General features: G+C 42.5%; 1 protein-coding gene across 1 annotated transcript in view; it reads left to right on the top strand.

Moving 5' to 3' along the window:
- Positions 1-15,212, top strand: part of LOC124596990 (caspase-1-like) — a 115,767-nt gene that overhangs the window by 28,918 nt on the left and 71,637 nt on the right. Inside the window, exon 3 of the mRNA XM_047135909.1 lies at positions 5,394-5,674. Within this exon, the coding sequence (XP_046991865.1) occupies positions 5,394-5,674 (281 nt within the window). The remainder of the gene's footprint in view (positions 1-5,393; positions 5,675-15,212) is intronic.

Here is a 15,212-nt window from a genome sequence, read left to right as displayed (position 1 = left end):
TTGCAAATGTCCCCCTCTGTTGACACAGGAATCGAGACGTGGCTGCACGATCCGTTACAACCATGCGGGTAAGATGCCTGTCATCTCGACTGCTAGTGAAACGAAGGCCGTTGGGGATCCAGCACGGCGTTCCGTATTACCCTCCTGAGCCCACCGATTCCATATTCTGCTAACAGTCATTGGATCTCGACCAACGCGAGCAGCAATGTCGCGATACGAAAATCCGCATTCGAGATAGGCTACAGTCCCACCTTTATCAAAGTCGGAAACGTGATGGTACGCATTTCTCCTCCTTACACGAGGCATCACAACAACGTTTCACCAGGCAATGCCGGTGAACTGCTGTTCGTGTATGAGAAATCGGTTGGAAACTTTCCTCATGTCAGTACGTCGTAGGTGTCGCCAACCTTGTGTGAATACTCTGAAAAGCAATCATTTGCATATCAAAATATTTTATTCCTGTCGGTTAAATTTCGCATCTGTAGCACGTCATTTTCGTGGTGTAGCAATTTTAACGGCCAGTAGTGTACAATCTATATTGTAACGTTAGAGTGTTAGATGCCCAGGACGTCTTGCCACAAAGCAGAGCCCATCCCAACAGCCTGTTATTGTCCCTTGCAGGCGTCCAAGCGCTTTCCGGAGGCTTCTTATTTAAATGGAAATGCAGTTCAACATAGGGAATTGTAAACTATGTATTTAAGTACTGGCAATCACTCGTAGTTATTCATACTTCATTTATCAGCAGAGATCAATTTTTCGTGGTTTGATGCGTCATTTTATTTTGAATTTACATAAGTTATTGTTGTTTGTGAGAAACTATCGTGTAACACCGCCAACCACTATTTCCAGTCCTTCTGAAGGGGCATTGCTGACACCTGCACATTTCGCCGGTCATGGCTGTCTACTATATGGATGTCATTGACTGCCTGCACTGCTGTAATTATTATAGAATGAAGGACTTATACAACCAGTATTGTTTCCGTGGAGGATCAGTAATGACTGTACACTCTAACATCTACACTATGGATGTATTCAATTGAGTAGGTTAGAAGCATAACTCACATGCTCCAAAAACATAAATTTTCACAAATGACTAAAAACGTGTTTTACATGCGTCGTGCGCAGTCCCATATATTGACATCAGTATGTGCAAGAACAATGGCTATAAATCATTATGTGTATTTTAGATTATGTTTGCTTATTGAGAAATTACAATAATTTAAGGTTATATTATGGATCATGTGAGTTTTGTTAATGAGCTATGGAACATATAAGTTTTGACAATCCCCATTTTGGATCTTGTGAGTTTTGGTACCGAGCTGTTTGGACGATGTTAGTTTCGCGGGAACTATCGTTTTGCGACTCGATATGCAACACTTTTTCTTCCATGACTTGTGTCTCAAATCAGTTTTATTCCAACCACTATATTGAATTATATTCCCCAAAGTAACTGAACAGAACAGAAAACACACTCCACTGGCATCAATATTTACTACTACACAAGAAAATGGCGCCGAGTGAGCTAATCGCTGATTGGTCAAGATGAGGTACGGGACAAAACTCACAAGATCCCGCGGATCATGAGTCTTTTGAAACTAACCATGAAGTTTAACACCGGTTTTCTCAATGATCTTGTGCCAAATGTGAATAACTGTTTCGTGAATTATGTTCTATGTATAAATCTATATGAGAATATGTCGGCATCTCAATTTTCATTATTTTGGAGCATGTGAGTTATGACTAACCTACACAATTGGATTGAAGTTGTTAGTAGACAGAACTCAGTATGCCGTCCTTGCTGCAGAGACATCACCAAGGGAAAGTATGATCAGGTGTACCTCAAAGCAGAGTGATAGCACCACTGCTGTTCTCGGCATATGTAAATGGGGTGGTGGAAAATATTTGTAGTTGTTTCTCTGTTATTCAGCTTATATTTTATTTAATTGCTGGACCATCGACACCAATGCTGGACCATCGACACCAATAAGTGTTTTGCAGTAACAAACGGCATTCTTAAAGGTACTCTGCTATTGTATTCATCATTTAAAGTCGTTAAAAATAGTATCTGCAGATTTAATTTAATTGAAATCTTTCATATATAAATTTCTATGTTACATTCAAAATTCTCAACTGCCGAGTGATGACCTTCGACCATTCGATTCACGTGTATATTCATATTGTATACTGTAGACTCAGCAGTATTTGGCTTGTAATGCGACAACTACGTATCCCAACCCCTAGACAACGAAACCAGTCAAAACTTTTGATATTTCAACTATGAGTCTGAGGGTATGTAGTTGAGGGTCGCGCCACATTTTTATTTGAAAGCCCGCAATATACAGGGTGATTCAAAAAGAATACCACAACTTTAGGAATTTAAAACTCTGCAACGACAAAAGGCGGAGCTAAGCACTATCTGTCGGCGAATTAAGGGAGCTATAAAGTTTCATTTAGTTGTACATTTGTTCGCCATTTCAGCCAATAAAGTTTTTGGTCCCTTTTTCTTCGAAGGTGCTACTGTAACTGGACTACAGTATCTGGAGATGTTAGAGAATTGGCTGTTCCCTCAGCTCGAACAAGAAGCACAACAATTCATATTTCAGCAGGATGGAGCGCCACCACATTGGCACTTATCTGTCCGTAACTACCTGAACGTCAAACTACCCGAGGCGATGGATCGGCCGCCAGGCAGCCCGTGACAGAGCACTTCATCACTGGCCTCCAAGAAGCCCTGATCTTACCCCCTGCGATTTTTTCTTATGGGGGTATGTTAAGGATATGGTGTTTCGGCCACCTCTCCCAGCCACCATTGATGATTTGAAACGAGAAATAACAGCAGCTATCCAAACTGTTACGCCTGATATGCTACAGAGAGTGTGGAACGAGTTGGAGTATCGGGTTGATATTGCTCGAGTGTCTGGAGGGGGCCATATTGAACATCTCTGAACTTGTTTTCGAGTGAAAAAAAAACCTTTTTAAATACTCTTTGTAATGATGTATAACAGAAGGTTATATTATGTTTCTTTCATTAAATACACATTTTTAAAGTTGTGGTATTCTTTTTGAATCACCCTGTACATTTAGTGTGGTCGATATGCAGCTTTCGGAAATGCGAGCGTGGAGCAAAGGAAATATCTGTTCCAATGCGAGTTTTTTGTTCAACTTCAGTCTCGTTCTGTTGATTGTTTACATCCTGTAAAGCACATTGGAGTTGCAGCTTGTGTCGAATTTTGTGCAGTGCTATGACGTAACTGGAAAAAATATGTTTTCCAGAGCAATTTGTGCACCAGGATTAATGCAATGAACGCTAATAACTGCGTGCAATGGCTTCAAGTCGATCTTATGATGTAAATAATTCTCGATACCTCTCCACATTCAGGTCTTACTTGTTTCACTCTTTCTGTCTTGCCGCAGCTACGCGACCACGAAAATGTACAATCACTAAAATTGTGTACCACTTAAAGAAGACTCGCTAGGCGGTTCGAAACCGATAATCTTACACTCGTAGTATTCTTCGTCTATAACGGAGAAGAGATGTGCAAAGGTCAATGCTTACAAAACACTCGTGCGACGTATCCTTGAATGTTATTCATATATGTGTGACCAAGACCAAAGAGGGCTAATGGGGGATACTGAACAGATAGAAAGACGGGCAGGGCATATGGTTACGAGTTTGATCCATGGGAGACGGTAACGGAAATACTGAAGATCCTGCACAGCAGACTTTAGAAGGTAGACACCAACTATCCTGCAAAAGCCTACCTGAGAAGTTTCAAGATGTGTTAAGAGAGGAATCTTGTAATACACTACACCCTCCTACGTGTTACATCCGTGGAGAGCACGAAGACAAAAATGGTTCAAATGGCTCTGAGCACTATGGGACTTAACATCTATGGTCATCAGTCCCCTAGAACTTAGAACTAGTTAAACCTAACTAACCTAAGGACATCACACAACACCCAGTCATCACGAGGCAGAGAAAATCCCTGACCCCGCCGGGAATCTAACCCGGGAACCCGGGCGCGGGAAGTGAGAACGCTACCGCACGACCACGAGCTGCGGACAGCACGACGACAAGAGAAGACTAATTTCAGAGCGCACAGGGGCATTTAAGCAATCTTCCCGCGCTCCAGAGGGATATGTAGAGTAGATGTAGCTGTAGAAACTCGTTTATTCTGGTGAACCTGTCCTACCAACCGATCCCTTCTTCTAGTCAAGTTGTGCAACAAACTTCTCTTCTCCCCAATCCTATTCAATACCTCCTCATTGGTTATGTGATCTACCCACCTAATCTTCAACATTCTTCTGTAACATCACATTTCGAAAGCTTCTATTCTCTTCTTGTCCAAACTATTTATTGTCCATGTTTCACTTCCATACATGGCTACACTCCATACAAATACTTTCAGAAACGACTTCCTGACACTTAAATCTATACTCGATGTTAACAAATTTCTCTTCTTCAGAAACGCTTTCCTTGCCATTGCCAGTCTACATTTTATATCCTCTCCACTTCGACCATCATCAGTTATTTTGTTCCCCAAATAGCAAAACTCATTTACTACTTTAAGTGACTCATTTCCTAATCTAATTCCCTCAGCATCACCCGACTTAATTCGACTACATTCCATTATCCTCTTTTTACTTTTGTTGATGTTCATCTTATATCCTCCCTTCAAGACACTGTCCATTCCGCTCAACTGCTCTTCCAAGTCCTTCGGTGTCTCTGACAGAATTGCAATGTCATCGGCAAACCTCAAAGTTTTTATTTCTTCTCTCTGAACTTTAATACCTACTCCAGATTTTTCTTTTGTTTCTTTTACTGCTTGCTCAATATACAGATTGAATAACATCGGGGAGAGGCTACAACCCTGTCTCACTTCCTTCCCAACCACTGCTTCCCTTTCATGCCCCTCGACTCTTATAACTGCCATCTGGTTTCTGTACAAATTGTAAATAGCCTTTCGCTCCCAGGATTTTACCCCTGCCACCTTCAGAATTTGAAAGAGAGTATTCCAGTCAACATTGTCAAAAGGTTTCTCTAAGTCTACAAATGCTAGAAACGTAGGTTTGCCTTTCCTTAATCTTTCTTCTAAGATAAGTCGTAAGGTTAGTATTGCGTCACGTGTTCCAACATTTCTACGGAATCCAAACTGATCTTCCCCGAGGTCGGCTTCTACCAGTTTTTCCATTCGCGTTAGTATTTTGCAGCTGTGGCTTATTAAACTGATAGTTCGGTAATTTTCACATCTGTCAACACCTGCTTTCTTACTACTTATATACCAGAATACAAACTTCCCCTTCTTTTGTAGCTTGTGAATCGAGTTCAAGATTTCTGTATCAATTTGAAAGCCAACTTATATTGAGATATACATCATGTGATACTCGTTTAGTCCCAGCATTAGACCAACCGCTGGTCCGTGTGAGGTGCTGGACGCTGGGGTCAGCAGTGAGGAGTACTTCATGGACCACCAACAGCGTGGTGTAGCACTCATCTTCAGCCACAAGAACTTCGACGCTCGTCAACATCCGGATGGGGATTACCAGCCTACTGCGAGAGAGGGCACAGACGCCGACAGAGACGCACTTCGCCTCACATTTGTAATGCTCGGCTTCGAAGTACTCTGCTTCAACGATAGGAGTCATGAGGAAATAACCAGTGAACTCAGACATGGTAAGTAAAAGTCTCTCTCCCATCACAAAACAAGAAATCTACAGCACTGTCAGCTGCGTGGGGTAGCCGCTTGGTCTGAGGCGTCTTGTCACGGTCCGTGCGGCTCCCCACGTCGGAGGTTCGAGTCCTCCCTCGGGCATTGGTGTGTGTGCGCTGTCCATAGCGTAAGCTAATTTAAGTTAGATTAAGTAGCCTGTAGACTTACGGGCCGATGACCTCAGCAATTTGGTCCCATGAGATCTTACCACAAATTTTTATACAGCACTGTCTGTGCTCAGCAAGCCATCATGTGGTGTAAGGTAGTTCACAGGGTGGACCGTATATGTGGAACCACCTTTCTAAAACAAAAAGAAGTGCATGAACAGAAATTTAAAATCAAGCCCCTAGAGCAGTCGGGTTTTATGCAAGAGGCGAAAAATCTGTGAGGCTGTGTTACCGACATGCTGGCCATCTTGCAAGCCTCGATCTCGTATTACACTCTAAATCAGGGCCGGCCAGAAATTCTGCTCACGTGCGATGCTCCTGCACACGTGCAACTTCCGGGTCAAAGCGTGCACGCCGCAGCCGTCAGCGTTCATGTAGTGCATGTTTCTACGCACAGATGTCGCTTTATCCACTTGCTGGGACACACTCTACCGGCGCATTCTAGTGCTCTTTCCACAGTTTGCAAGCCAACCATGGGAAGGTGTTTCGCTTATTAAACATTTAAAATACTCTCACAGTCTACTCATTGAGACATCTACTTTTATGTTAACAGTTTAACCCAGTAAGACATGTAATACAGTTAACAACCATGGGTTTTTATTAAGGAAGCTTGGCTGACGGCAGGTAAACACGCGTAATGGTTTTGAGCTAGTATTTAAGAAAGAGAGCACTTATCGACTTCCAACGAATCTTATTCATGATTTCAAATAACATTAAACTAGTGCAAGGTTGCCTGTAACTAATTCTCGGTGCCCTCAGTTACACCCACATAATTTCTCTCTCACTGACCTCTAAACAGAATGATAACCGCAGACCTCTCGATGATCACCTGTTATTTCAATACCATTATTGCTATATCTTTCATCAGCTCCGTCTGAAATCTGCATAATAACCGACAGTTGGATGAATGTTATGTTTTATCGACTTCAGCTGAGCGTAGCCCTTCACACATTAAAAAAAAACAACCTAAATGTAAGTATACATTGAAACAATCGGTTTAATGATCAATTTTCCTCTTGCTTGTACCACATAAACAGGGAAGTGGAGCCGCCGCCGTTCATTTAGCACACATGTCTAATAACAGATTCGCTGTCACTCCCTGTCGCACACGTGCGCACATGTGCAGCACTTCCCCACGTCTGCACACTGTGCAGCGTTTGGCCGGCCCTGCTCTAAATTTTCAATATGAAATGCGGTCATATGAAATATCAAACACACAGAGAATTACAAGTGGCGAAAACAATGCGGTCTTTCGCTTGAGCAAAGCTTTAGTCATTCTCGTCGCATCTGCAAAGAAAAAAAGCAAAGGCTGATACAATACATAGAAGCTACAGGATGTGCTTCACGTTTTGTCCGGCATGCTATAAAGCGTTGGCACTTGCTTCACCCATTCCTCTCAGGTGTTAACCAACTCATGTACTGGAAAGTGAACACAGGCACCAAAAATCTGTACGGAGGTGTGCAAGGTTTCTGATTTTTACTGCATACACTTGCCTTCTCATGTACTTACAGACAGAAATCTTATAGACTTAATCCTGGCACATGTGGCTGCAACGGGCCTTTAAAACCTATCCACATCCAGGGAAACTGGATACTCAAGTGCTGGTGTACCGAGAATGAGAAACGGTCCAACAGTATGAGATTGCTACATTCCACTCCAAATCATCACTTTTGATACGCTGTCTTGAGACATGGAGGTGTGCTGTCATGACATTGACATGCGGAAGTTGATAATTAAAGGAATTAAGTAATTAAGCATAATAATCAAGAAAACAATTAGCTGGCATACATGTTAATTGATGCAGTAGTTTATTACACTAAGGATGCTGAAGCAGCTTAGCGATCAGAGAACATTTAGTGGGGGGACTTCGGTTTTAATTCAGAGACCCTGTCACAATCTACTTGGTAGAGGCGGAGTGGACGGAAGTCAGACAGTACGTTCGGTGGTAGGCCACAACTGCCAGCCCCCACTACCTTCCGACAGCATAGCGGGCTAAGCCAGCGAGGTCTGGAAGACGGAGGAGCTGCTGGCGCAGGTATACTAAACAGAAACCGAAGTAAAAGTTAAGATGTGGTTTCCAGGGTCGGACACCCCTTCACTTTAGTTCCTGTGGACGGGTCCATCAATGAACTCAGTCCAAACGGAAAATAGCCCACATTGAACTCTATTGTGGCGGCCGTTAGAGATTTAGCAGTACTTCTTAAAATAGCATTTAGAGTTTTTCCATGTCAGTAAATCGCAGGGAATAATACATGGTGTTACAAAAAGGTACGGCCAAACTTTCAGGAAACATTTCTCACACACAAAGAAAGAAAATATGTTATTGGGACATGTGTCCGGAAACGCTTACTTTCCATGTTAGAGCTCATTTTATTACTTCTCTTCAAATCACATTAATCATGGAATGTAAACACAGCAACAGGACGCACCAGCGTGACTTCAAACACTTTGTTACAGGAAATGTTCAAAATGTCCTCCGTTAGCGAGGATACATGCATCCATCCTCCGTCGCATGGAATCCCTGATGCGCTGATGCAGCCCTGGAGAATGGCGAATTGTATCACAGCCGTCCACAATACGAGCACGAAGAGTCTCTACATTTGGTACCGGGGTTGCGCAGACAAGAGCTTTTAAATGCCCCCATAAATGAAAGTCAAGAGGGGTGAGGTTAGGTTAGGTTAGGAGGAGAGCGTGGAGGCCATGGAATTGCCAATCCATCGGTCACCGAATCTGTTGTTGAGAAGCGTACGAACACTTCGATTGAAATGTGCAGGAGCTCCATCGTGCATGAACCACATGTTATGCCGTACTTGTAAAGGCACATGTTCTAACAGCACAGGTAGAGTATCCCGTATGAAATCATGACAACGTGCTCCATTGAGTATAGCTGGAAGAACATGGGGCCCAATCAAGACATCACCAACAATGCCTGCCCAAACGTTCACAGAAAATCTGTGTTGATGACGTGATTGCACAATTGTGTGCGGATTCTCGTCAGCCCACACATGTTGATTGTGAAAATTTACAATTTGATCACATTGGAATGAAGCCCCATCTGTAGAGAGAACATTTGCACTGAAATGAGGATTGACACATTGTTGGATGAATCATTCGCAAAAGTGCACCTGTGGAGGTCAATCAGCTGCTGATAGTGCCTGCACACGCTGTACATGGTACGGAAACAACTGGTTCTCCCGTAGCACTCTCCATACAGTGACGTGGTCAACGTTACCTTGTACAGCAGCAACTTCTCTGACGCTGACATTAGGGTTATCGTCAACTGCACGAAGAATTACCTCGTCCATTGCAGGTGTCCTCGTCGTTCTAGGTCTTCCCCAGTCGCGAGTCATAGGTTGGAATGTTCCGTGCTCCCTAAGACGCCGATCAATTGCTCCGAACGTCTTCCTGTCGGGTCACCTTCGTTCTGGAAATCTGTCTCGATACAAACGTACCGCGCCATGGCTATTGCCCCGTGCTAATCCATACATCAAATGGGCATCTGCAAACTCCGCATTTGTAAACATTGCACTGATTGTAAAACCACGTTCGTGATGAACACTAACCTGTTGATGCTACGTACTGATGTGCTTGATGCCAGTACTGTAGAGCAATGAGTCGAATGTAAACACAAGCACCGAAGTCAATATTACCTTCCTTCAATTGGGCCAACTGGCGGTGAATCGAGGAAGTACAGTAGATACTGACGAAACGAAAATGAGCTCTAACATGGAAATTAAGCGTTTCCGGACATATGTCCACATAACATCTTTTCTTTATTTGTGTGTGAGGAATGTTTCGTGAAAGTTTGGCTGTACCTTTTTGTAACACCCTGTATACATTCAAGCACATAATATTTGGGAAACTGCAGAGTCTCACGTTGTCACAACCACTAAAAATCAGGTCTAGTGGGGTGACATCATGTTTTTAGAAGATACATGACGCGGAAATTGAACCGGACAGAAGTGTGCCGAGAGTCACTCTGCCTGTATTGCACAACAAGCTTTGCTAATGCTCATATTGTGTCGGTGAAGTTGTCTCTGTAAATTCATACAGGCTGTGGAATTTATGAACGTGTTTGAAGTATATTTGTGCTGATGACAAACTGCTGAGGCTTAGATCCAAGTAGTCTGCAGCTCGTGGTCGTGCGGTAGTGTTCTCGCTTCCCGCGCCTGGGTTCCCGGGTTCGATTCCCGGCGGGGTCAGGGATTTTCTCTGCCTCGTGATGACTGGGTGTTGTGTGATGTCCTTAGGTTAGTTAGGTTTCTGTAGTTCTAAGTTCTAGGGGACTGATGACCATAGATGTTAAGTCCCATAGTGCTCAGAGCCATTTGAACCATTTTTTAGTTCCAAGTACACTGAAGAACCAAAAGAAACGGGTACACCTGTCTGATGTCGTCTAGTGCCCCCACGAGCACACAGAAGTGCCGCACCCCGACGTGGCATGGAATCGACTAATGTCTGAAGTAGTGCTGGAGGTAAGTGACACCACGAATCCTGCATGGTTGTCCATAAATCCGTAAGAGTACGAGGGAGTGGAGAGCTATTCTTAATAGCACGTTGCAAAGCATCCAACATTCGTATCTAGATTCGTATCTAGACGTATCAGGAGTCTAATATCTCTCCAACTGCACACGCCCCAAACCATTACAGAGCCTCCACCAGCTTGAACAGTCCCCTGATGACATGCAGGGTCCATGGATTCATGACGTTGTCTCCATATCCGTACACGTCCATCCGCTCGATACAATTTCAAACGAGACTCGTCCGGCCGGGCAACATGTTTCCAGTCATCAACAGTCCATTGTGGCTGTTGACAAGACCAGGCGAGGTATAAAGCTTTGTGTCGTGCAGTCATCAAGGGTACACGAGTGGACCTTCGGTTGCGTTTCGTTGAATGGTTCGAACGCTGATAATTGTTGATGGCCCAGCATTGAAATCTGCAGCAATTTGCAGAAGGGTTGGACTTCTCTGTCACGTTGTACGATTCTCTTCAGTCGTCGTAGGTCCCGTTGTTGCAGGATCTTTTTCCGGCCCCAGTGATGTTGGAGATTTGTTGTTTTATCGGATTCCTGATATTCACGGTACACTCGTGAAATGGTCGTACGGGAAAATCCCACTTCATCGCTTCCTCGGAGATGCTGTGTCCCAGCGCTCGTGCGCCAACTATTACACCACTTTCAAATTCACTTAAATATTGATAACCTGCCAATTGATACCAACTGCGCCAGGCACTTGTTGTCTCATATAGACATTGCCGACCGAAGCCCTATATTCCGTCCGTTTACATGTCTCTGTATTCAAATATGGATGCTTATACCAGTTTCTTTTGCGCTCCAGTATAGTTACTGCGCTAAGAACGAAGGCAGGTTGGCAGTGGCGTGCACTCAAGCTATTAAATACTCAAGTGTTGTGATATTGTCGTCGTTGTCTATCTTTTGGTCGTGACTAGTAATTCAATAGAATTTTGTCAGGTATTCTGGCATGTTATTAATTGTTTCTGGCTTTCCAAACTATTCTAAGAGTTGTGGTAACGCGCCATGTGGCAAAGAGCATTAATTGCATCTTCCGAACATAGCTTAACTGTGATGGCGTTCATAAAACATAAATCCTCGGTGAGTAAAGTTTTAGTGTGTGGCTTTTGGGTCAGTTGTAACAGCACACTTGCATTGGACAAGCTTTGTGAATTCTGACCAACGTCTTCTTTTATTTTCTTTTAATTTATTACGAATGTACAACTAATTATTTTTAGGACACTAAGCCACTACAGTACAGATAACTTTTACCAGAATTAACTTCCTTTTGTTTGTAGGTGTATTAAAATTCCTCAGAGGTTGTATTGAAAACTTAACTCGGCAGAGTTCACATGTTGGAGCGCAGTGTACTAGTAACTGCACTGGAAATAAGGTTAGTTGAATTTGAGAACTTGAGGAAGTCCGAATGGCCTTTAAGGACTCAGTACTCGCGGATAGATCAGTATCAGTAGAGTCCATGCATCCCTGTACATTATCGCTCACTGTAACAGTGCTTTATGCTCACCAGTCTGCTATTTATTAGTGTCTGGTATTGTAATTTGGCTCAGAGTCGATTATGTAATTTTGTTGTGTTTGACAGCAGCACAGTTGTTGGATTCGAGTAGGAATTAACATGATCACTTTATTAGAAATGTCTGAATCGGTCTTCGATGGATCCATTCAGTAAAGATTGACATGTGATCAGTATCTGTGATTCTACTTATTTACCTGTTTGTTTACCTACAAACTAATCATCATAGTGAAACGACGGTTTCTGTCTAGCTTGCATGTCACACTTTCTGCAAGTTGAACAGGACGATCTCTATTGTCCTCAGTGAGAAGTTCTAACATTTGCGTTTGGTGAGGTTGCCATCTACGTTTGATCGAAGTTCCCATTATCGGAGTACAGCTGACGGCAGTTCCCTACGAGAAGGAGCAAGTACTGTGCTCTTGACTCAAGTGGAATGATTTCAGAACAGTGGTTGAGTTTCTTCATTTGTAGGCATTTTAGAAAGCTCAGTTTCCAGTTTGTCTGTGACACAGCCAGCATCATAGAATTTCGCGAGAAGTTTCACCACCGTACTTTGTGTAATGGGATGGTCTGGCTGCGTGGCTTTTGCAAAATCCTCTGGGTAACATGAGTACTCCTTTCTCCTGATATAAGGATGATCTCATTGTGTTTGGCTTTCTCGTTACCTGTAAGGAAGAAACATTAGTTGCACCTCGAGATAAATAAAGCAATGCTTAAATCAAAGACACTATTGTTTTTCTCACGTAATTCTCCATTTGTTTAATATGTCACGTAACTCCCTTTTCATTTGAGAATGTATACAGGGGTCATGAAAATTGTCACATGGATGAAACTGTCTATAAACACAATAAATGATAAAAAGGAGAAGCACCAAAAGGGGGAAGACGAAACGAAATGAAGATGTGAAGGGGTTGTGATACGCTTGGTGAAAAATACAGCGATCCTCCCTTGTGGTGGTCAGATGTGGTCGACTGCAACCTTGGCGACAAATATTCCTACCCTCAGGTATCCATATATTTCAACATCGCTCACTGCCACATCCAAATGCCCCTCAGATCTGGATGTTGCACGATTGGACCAGCCGGCCAAATGAAGGCCCCACAAGCAGGCACCTTTCAAATGCTGTCAGGTGCTGATAATGCTACCTCATACGACTAAAGTGCCTGTCATTTACAATGGCGGCCGAGTTTAGGTTCGTTCTGCGCATCTGACGTCACCAAAAACACAGTCAGACAATGAACAGAGAACGACATTGCCAGAGCTCGGCTACAGAGCAGAGCACGGACGAGTGGCTTCAGTTTTAGAAACGTTCAGTCATAAATAAAGTAATTGAACAAAAGCAATGTCTTGATAGCAGACTTTCTTTTATAGAAAGTTTGGAAAAAGCATTCTTTATATCAATTGCTTCATATTCTATTAATTAATTAAACCAAACAAGTAACAAGCCTCCTAATTCAGGCGATAGCAAGGACAGGTGTTTGTATCATTCTCACGAACCGCTTTTTCGCAATAAAGAACAGCAGTAATTGTTTATTTCCTATTGTACTTCGACGAAACGTGAATAATTCATAGTCATACCAACAGTGTTTGTCGAAATTGTGCGTGATGTTTTAGAGTCCTCCCGGAGTTTATTTGAATGACGAGTTGTGTTAGTGTAATGGTTAATGTGTTTGACTCCTAAGCGAAGGGATCTGAGTTCAAACCTTGTTCTGTGCTTACTATTCTGTTTATTTAAAAACAATATCGAAGTGTCTTACTTCATGAATTTTATTCGTTTGAATGCAATTTTTTGAAATTTCTAGTTCTTTGTCTCTTCATTATAATCATAATAAGTTTTCGGTTTTTCTAATTTTGTCCTCCAACATTTCTTTTCACAGCAATTAAAAACAATGAAAAGGCACACATACAATATTCATGTTATCTGTTTTGTTTGTATATCTTCTCTTCCGCAGTCGCTGTTTTACTATTCATATTGAAATATATTCTTTGTGACAGTATTAAAAGTATTGTTTAGAGCCGAATTTCAGCTCATACGTTACCGAGCTACTTGACTGTCTGACGCAGTTCTTTGCTTCGCTGCTTTGGCAACATCATCATATCCAATGTTTTCGTCAACTGATCTATGTTTTGGCAAGTATTTGCTACCTGTTGTGACAAACACAAATTTTTTGCGCACTGCGCCTCACTGACAATATATTTTACTTTCTATGTTTTATTACATCCACAATTCAGTTTTGTGTACTTCTCCAATTTTGTTTTAATCAGAACTTTTTAGACAAAAGCGAAATGTCTCTGGTATAAATAAAACTTTTATTATGGTCGCGAAAGACGGAATATTTCTCAGTATTACATACGACACCTATCTGGTACTTAAATGAGATATACAGTAAATTTTATATGAAATTTAGGTATATTGTCCACATTTAATTCTCAACATTGTGGCAACTAAAATCGACCATACGGAAAGTATACACTATGGACTTTTACCTCTGCAAACTCTTCAAAATTTCGTGCAATGGTTTACTACAATTAATGCTGCACAATAACTGTGTTGAACATCGAAACAAAATTAATTCATTTACGGGGGGAAGGTATTAGTCAAGAAGATGTGTAAAAATAAAATTTTTGGGCCAAATAGTTTTTGTGAAATCGAATGATAAGTGTGTCAAAGCAGTCGGAACACCATGTGTCAGCACAGGCGAGCAGTGCAGTGATGACAAAATCGCGTACAGCGTGGAATGCGGGGAGCACGTCTCTGTAGCAGCGAAAGGCTTAATGCGGCCGTGGTGGCTTTACTTCATAAACTGCGCGCTCCCCCCTAAACGTAAGTTTGCGAGCTACACTATACTATGACGCTGCTTCTCTTGGCGCGTGCGTCGTGTGCATCTGGCAACGCAGCAATCTCCCGCGTCTGGGCGGGCATGCGCGAGCCGCCAGGATAAAAGAATTCAACTATACATGGCATCTTCATGTGCTTCGCAATGATCTTGCAACTATAGTCTTAACACACATAAAGAAAAAGCTTTGCATCACCTCGGTTCCGAGAGTTCCAGAACCTGTACAGAAAACTGGAATAGAGATCAATATAAACATCATTTCCGCCCTTTTTATTGCTCATCAAAACATCGCATTGCATGTTGTACGACCATACAGCGAGACCTTCAGAGATGGAGGTCCACATTGCTGTACACACCAGTACCTCTAATACCCAGTAGCACGTCCTCTTGCGCTAATGCATGCCTGTATTCGTCATGGCGTACAAGTTCATTAAGGCACTGTTGGTCCGGATTG

This window comes from Schistocerca americana, chromosome 1 (genome assembly GCF_021461395.2).
Source record: "Schistocerca americana isolate TAMUIC-IGC-003095 chromosome 1, iqSchAmer2.1, whole genome shotgun sequence".
NCBI lineage: Eukaryota > Metazoa > Arthropoda > Insecta > Orthoptera > Acrididae > Schistocerca > Schistocerca americana.
Note: the sequence above shows the minus strand (reverse complement) of the source record. Positions and strands in the feature narration are given on the sequence as shown.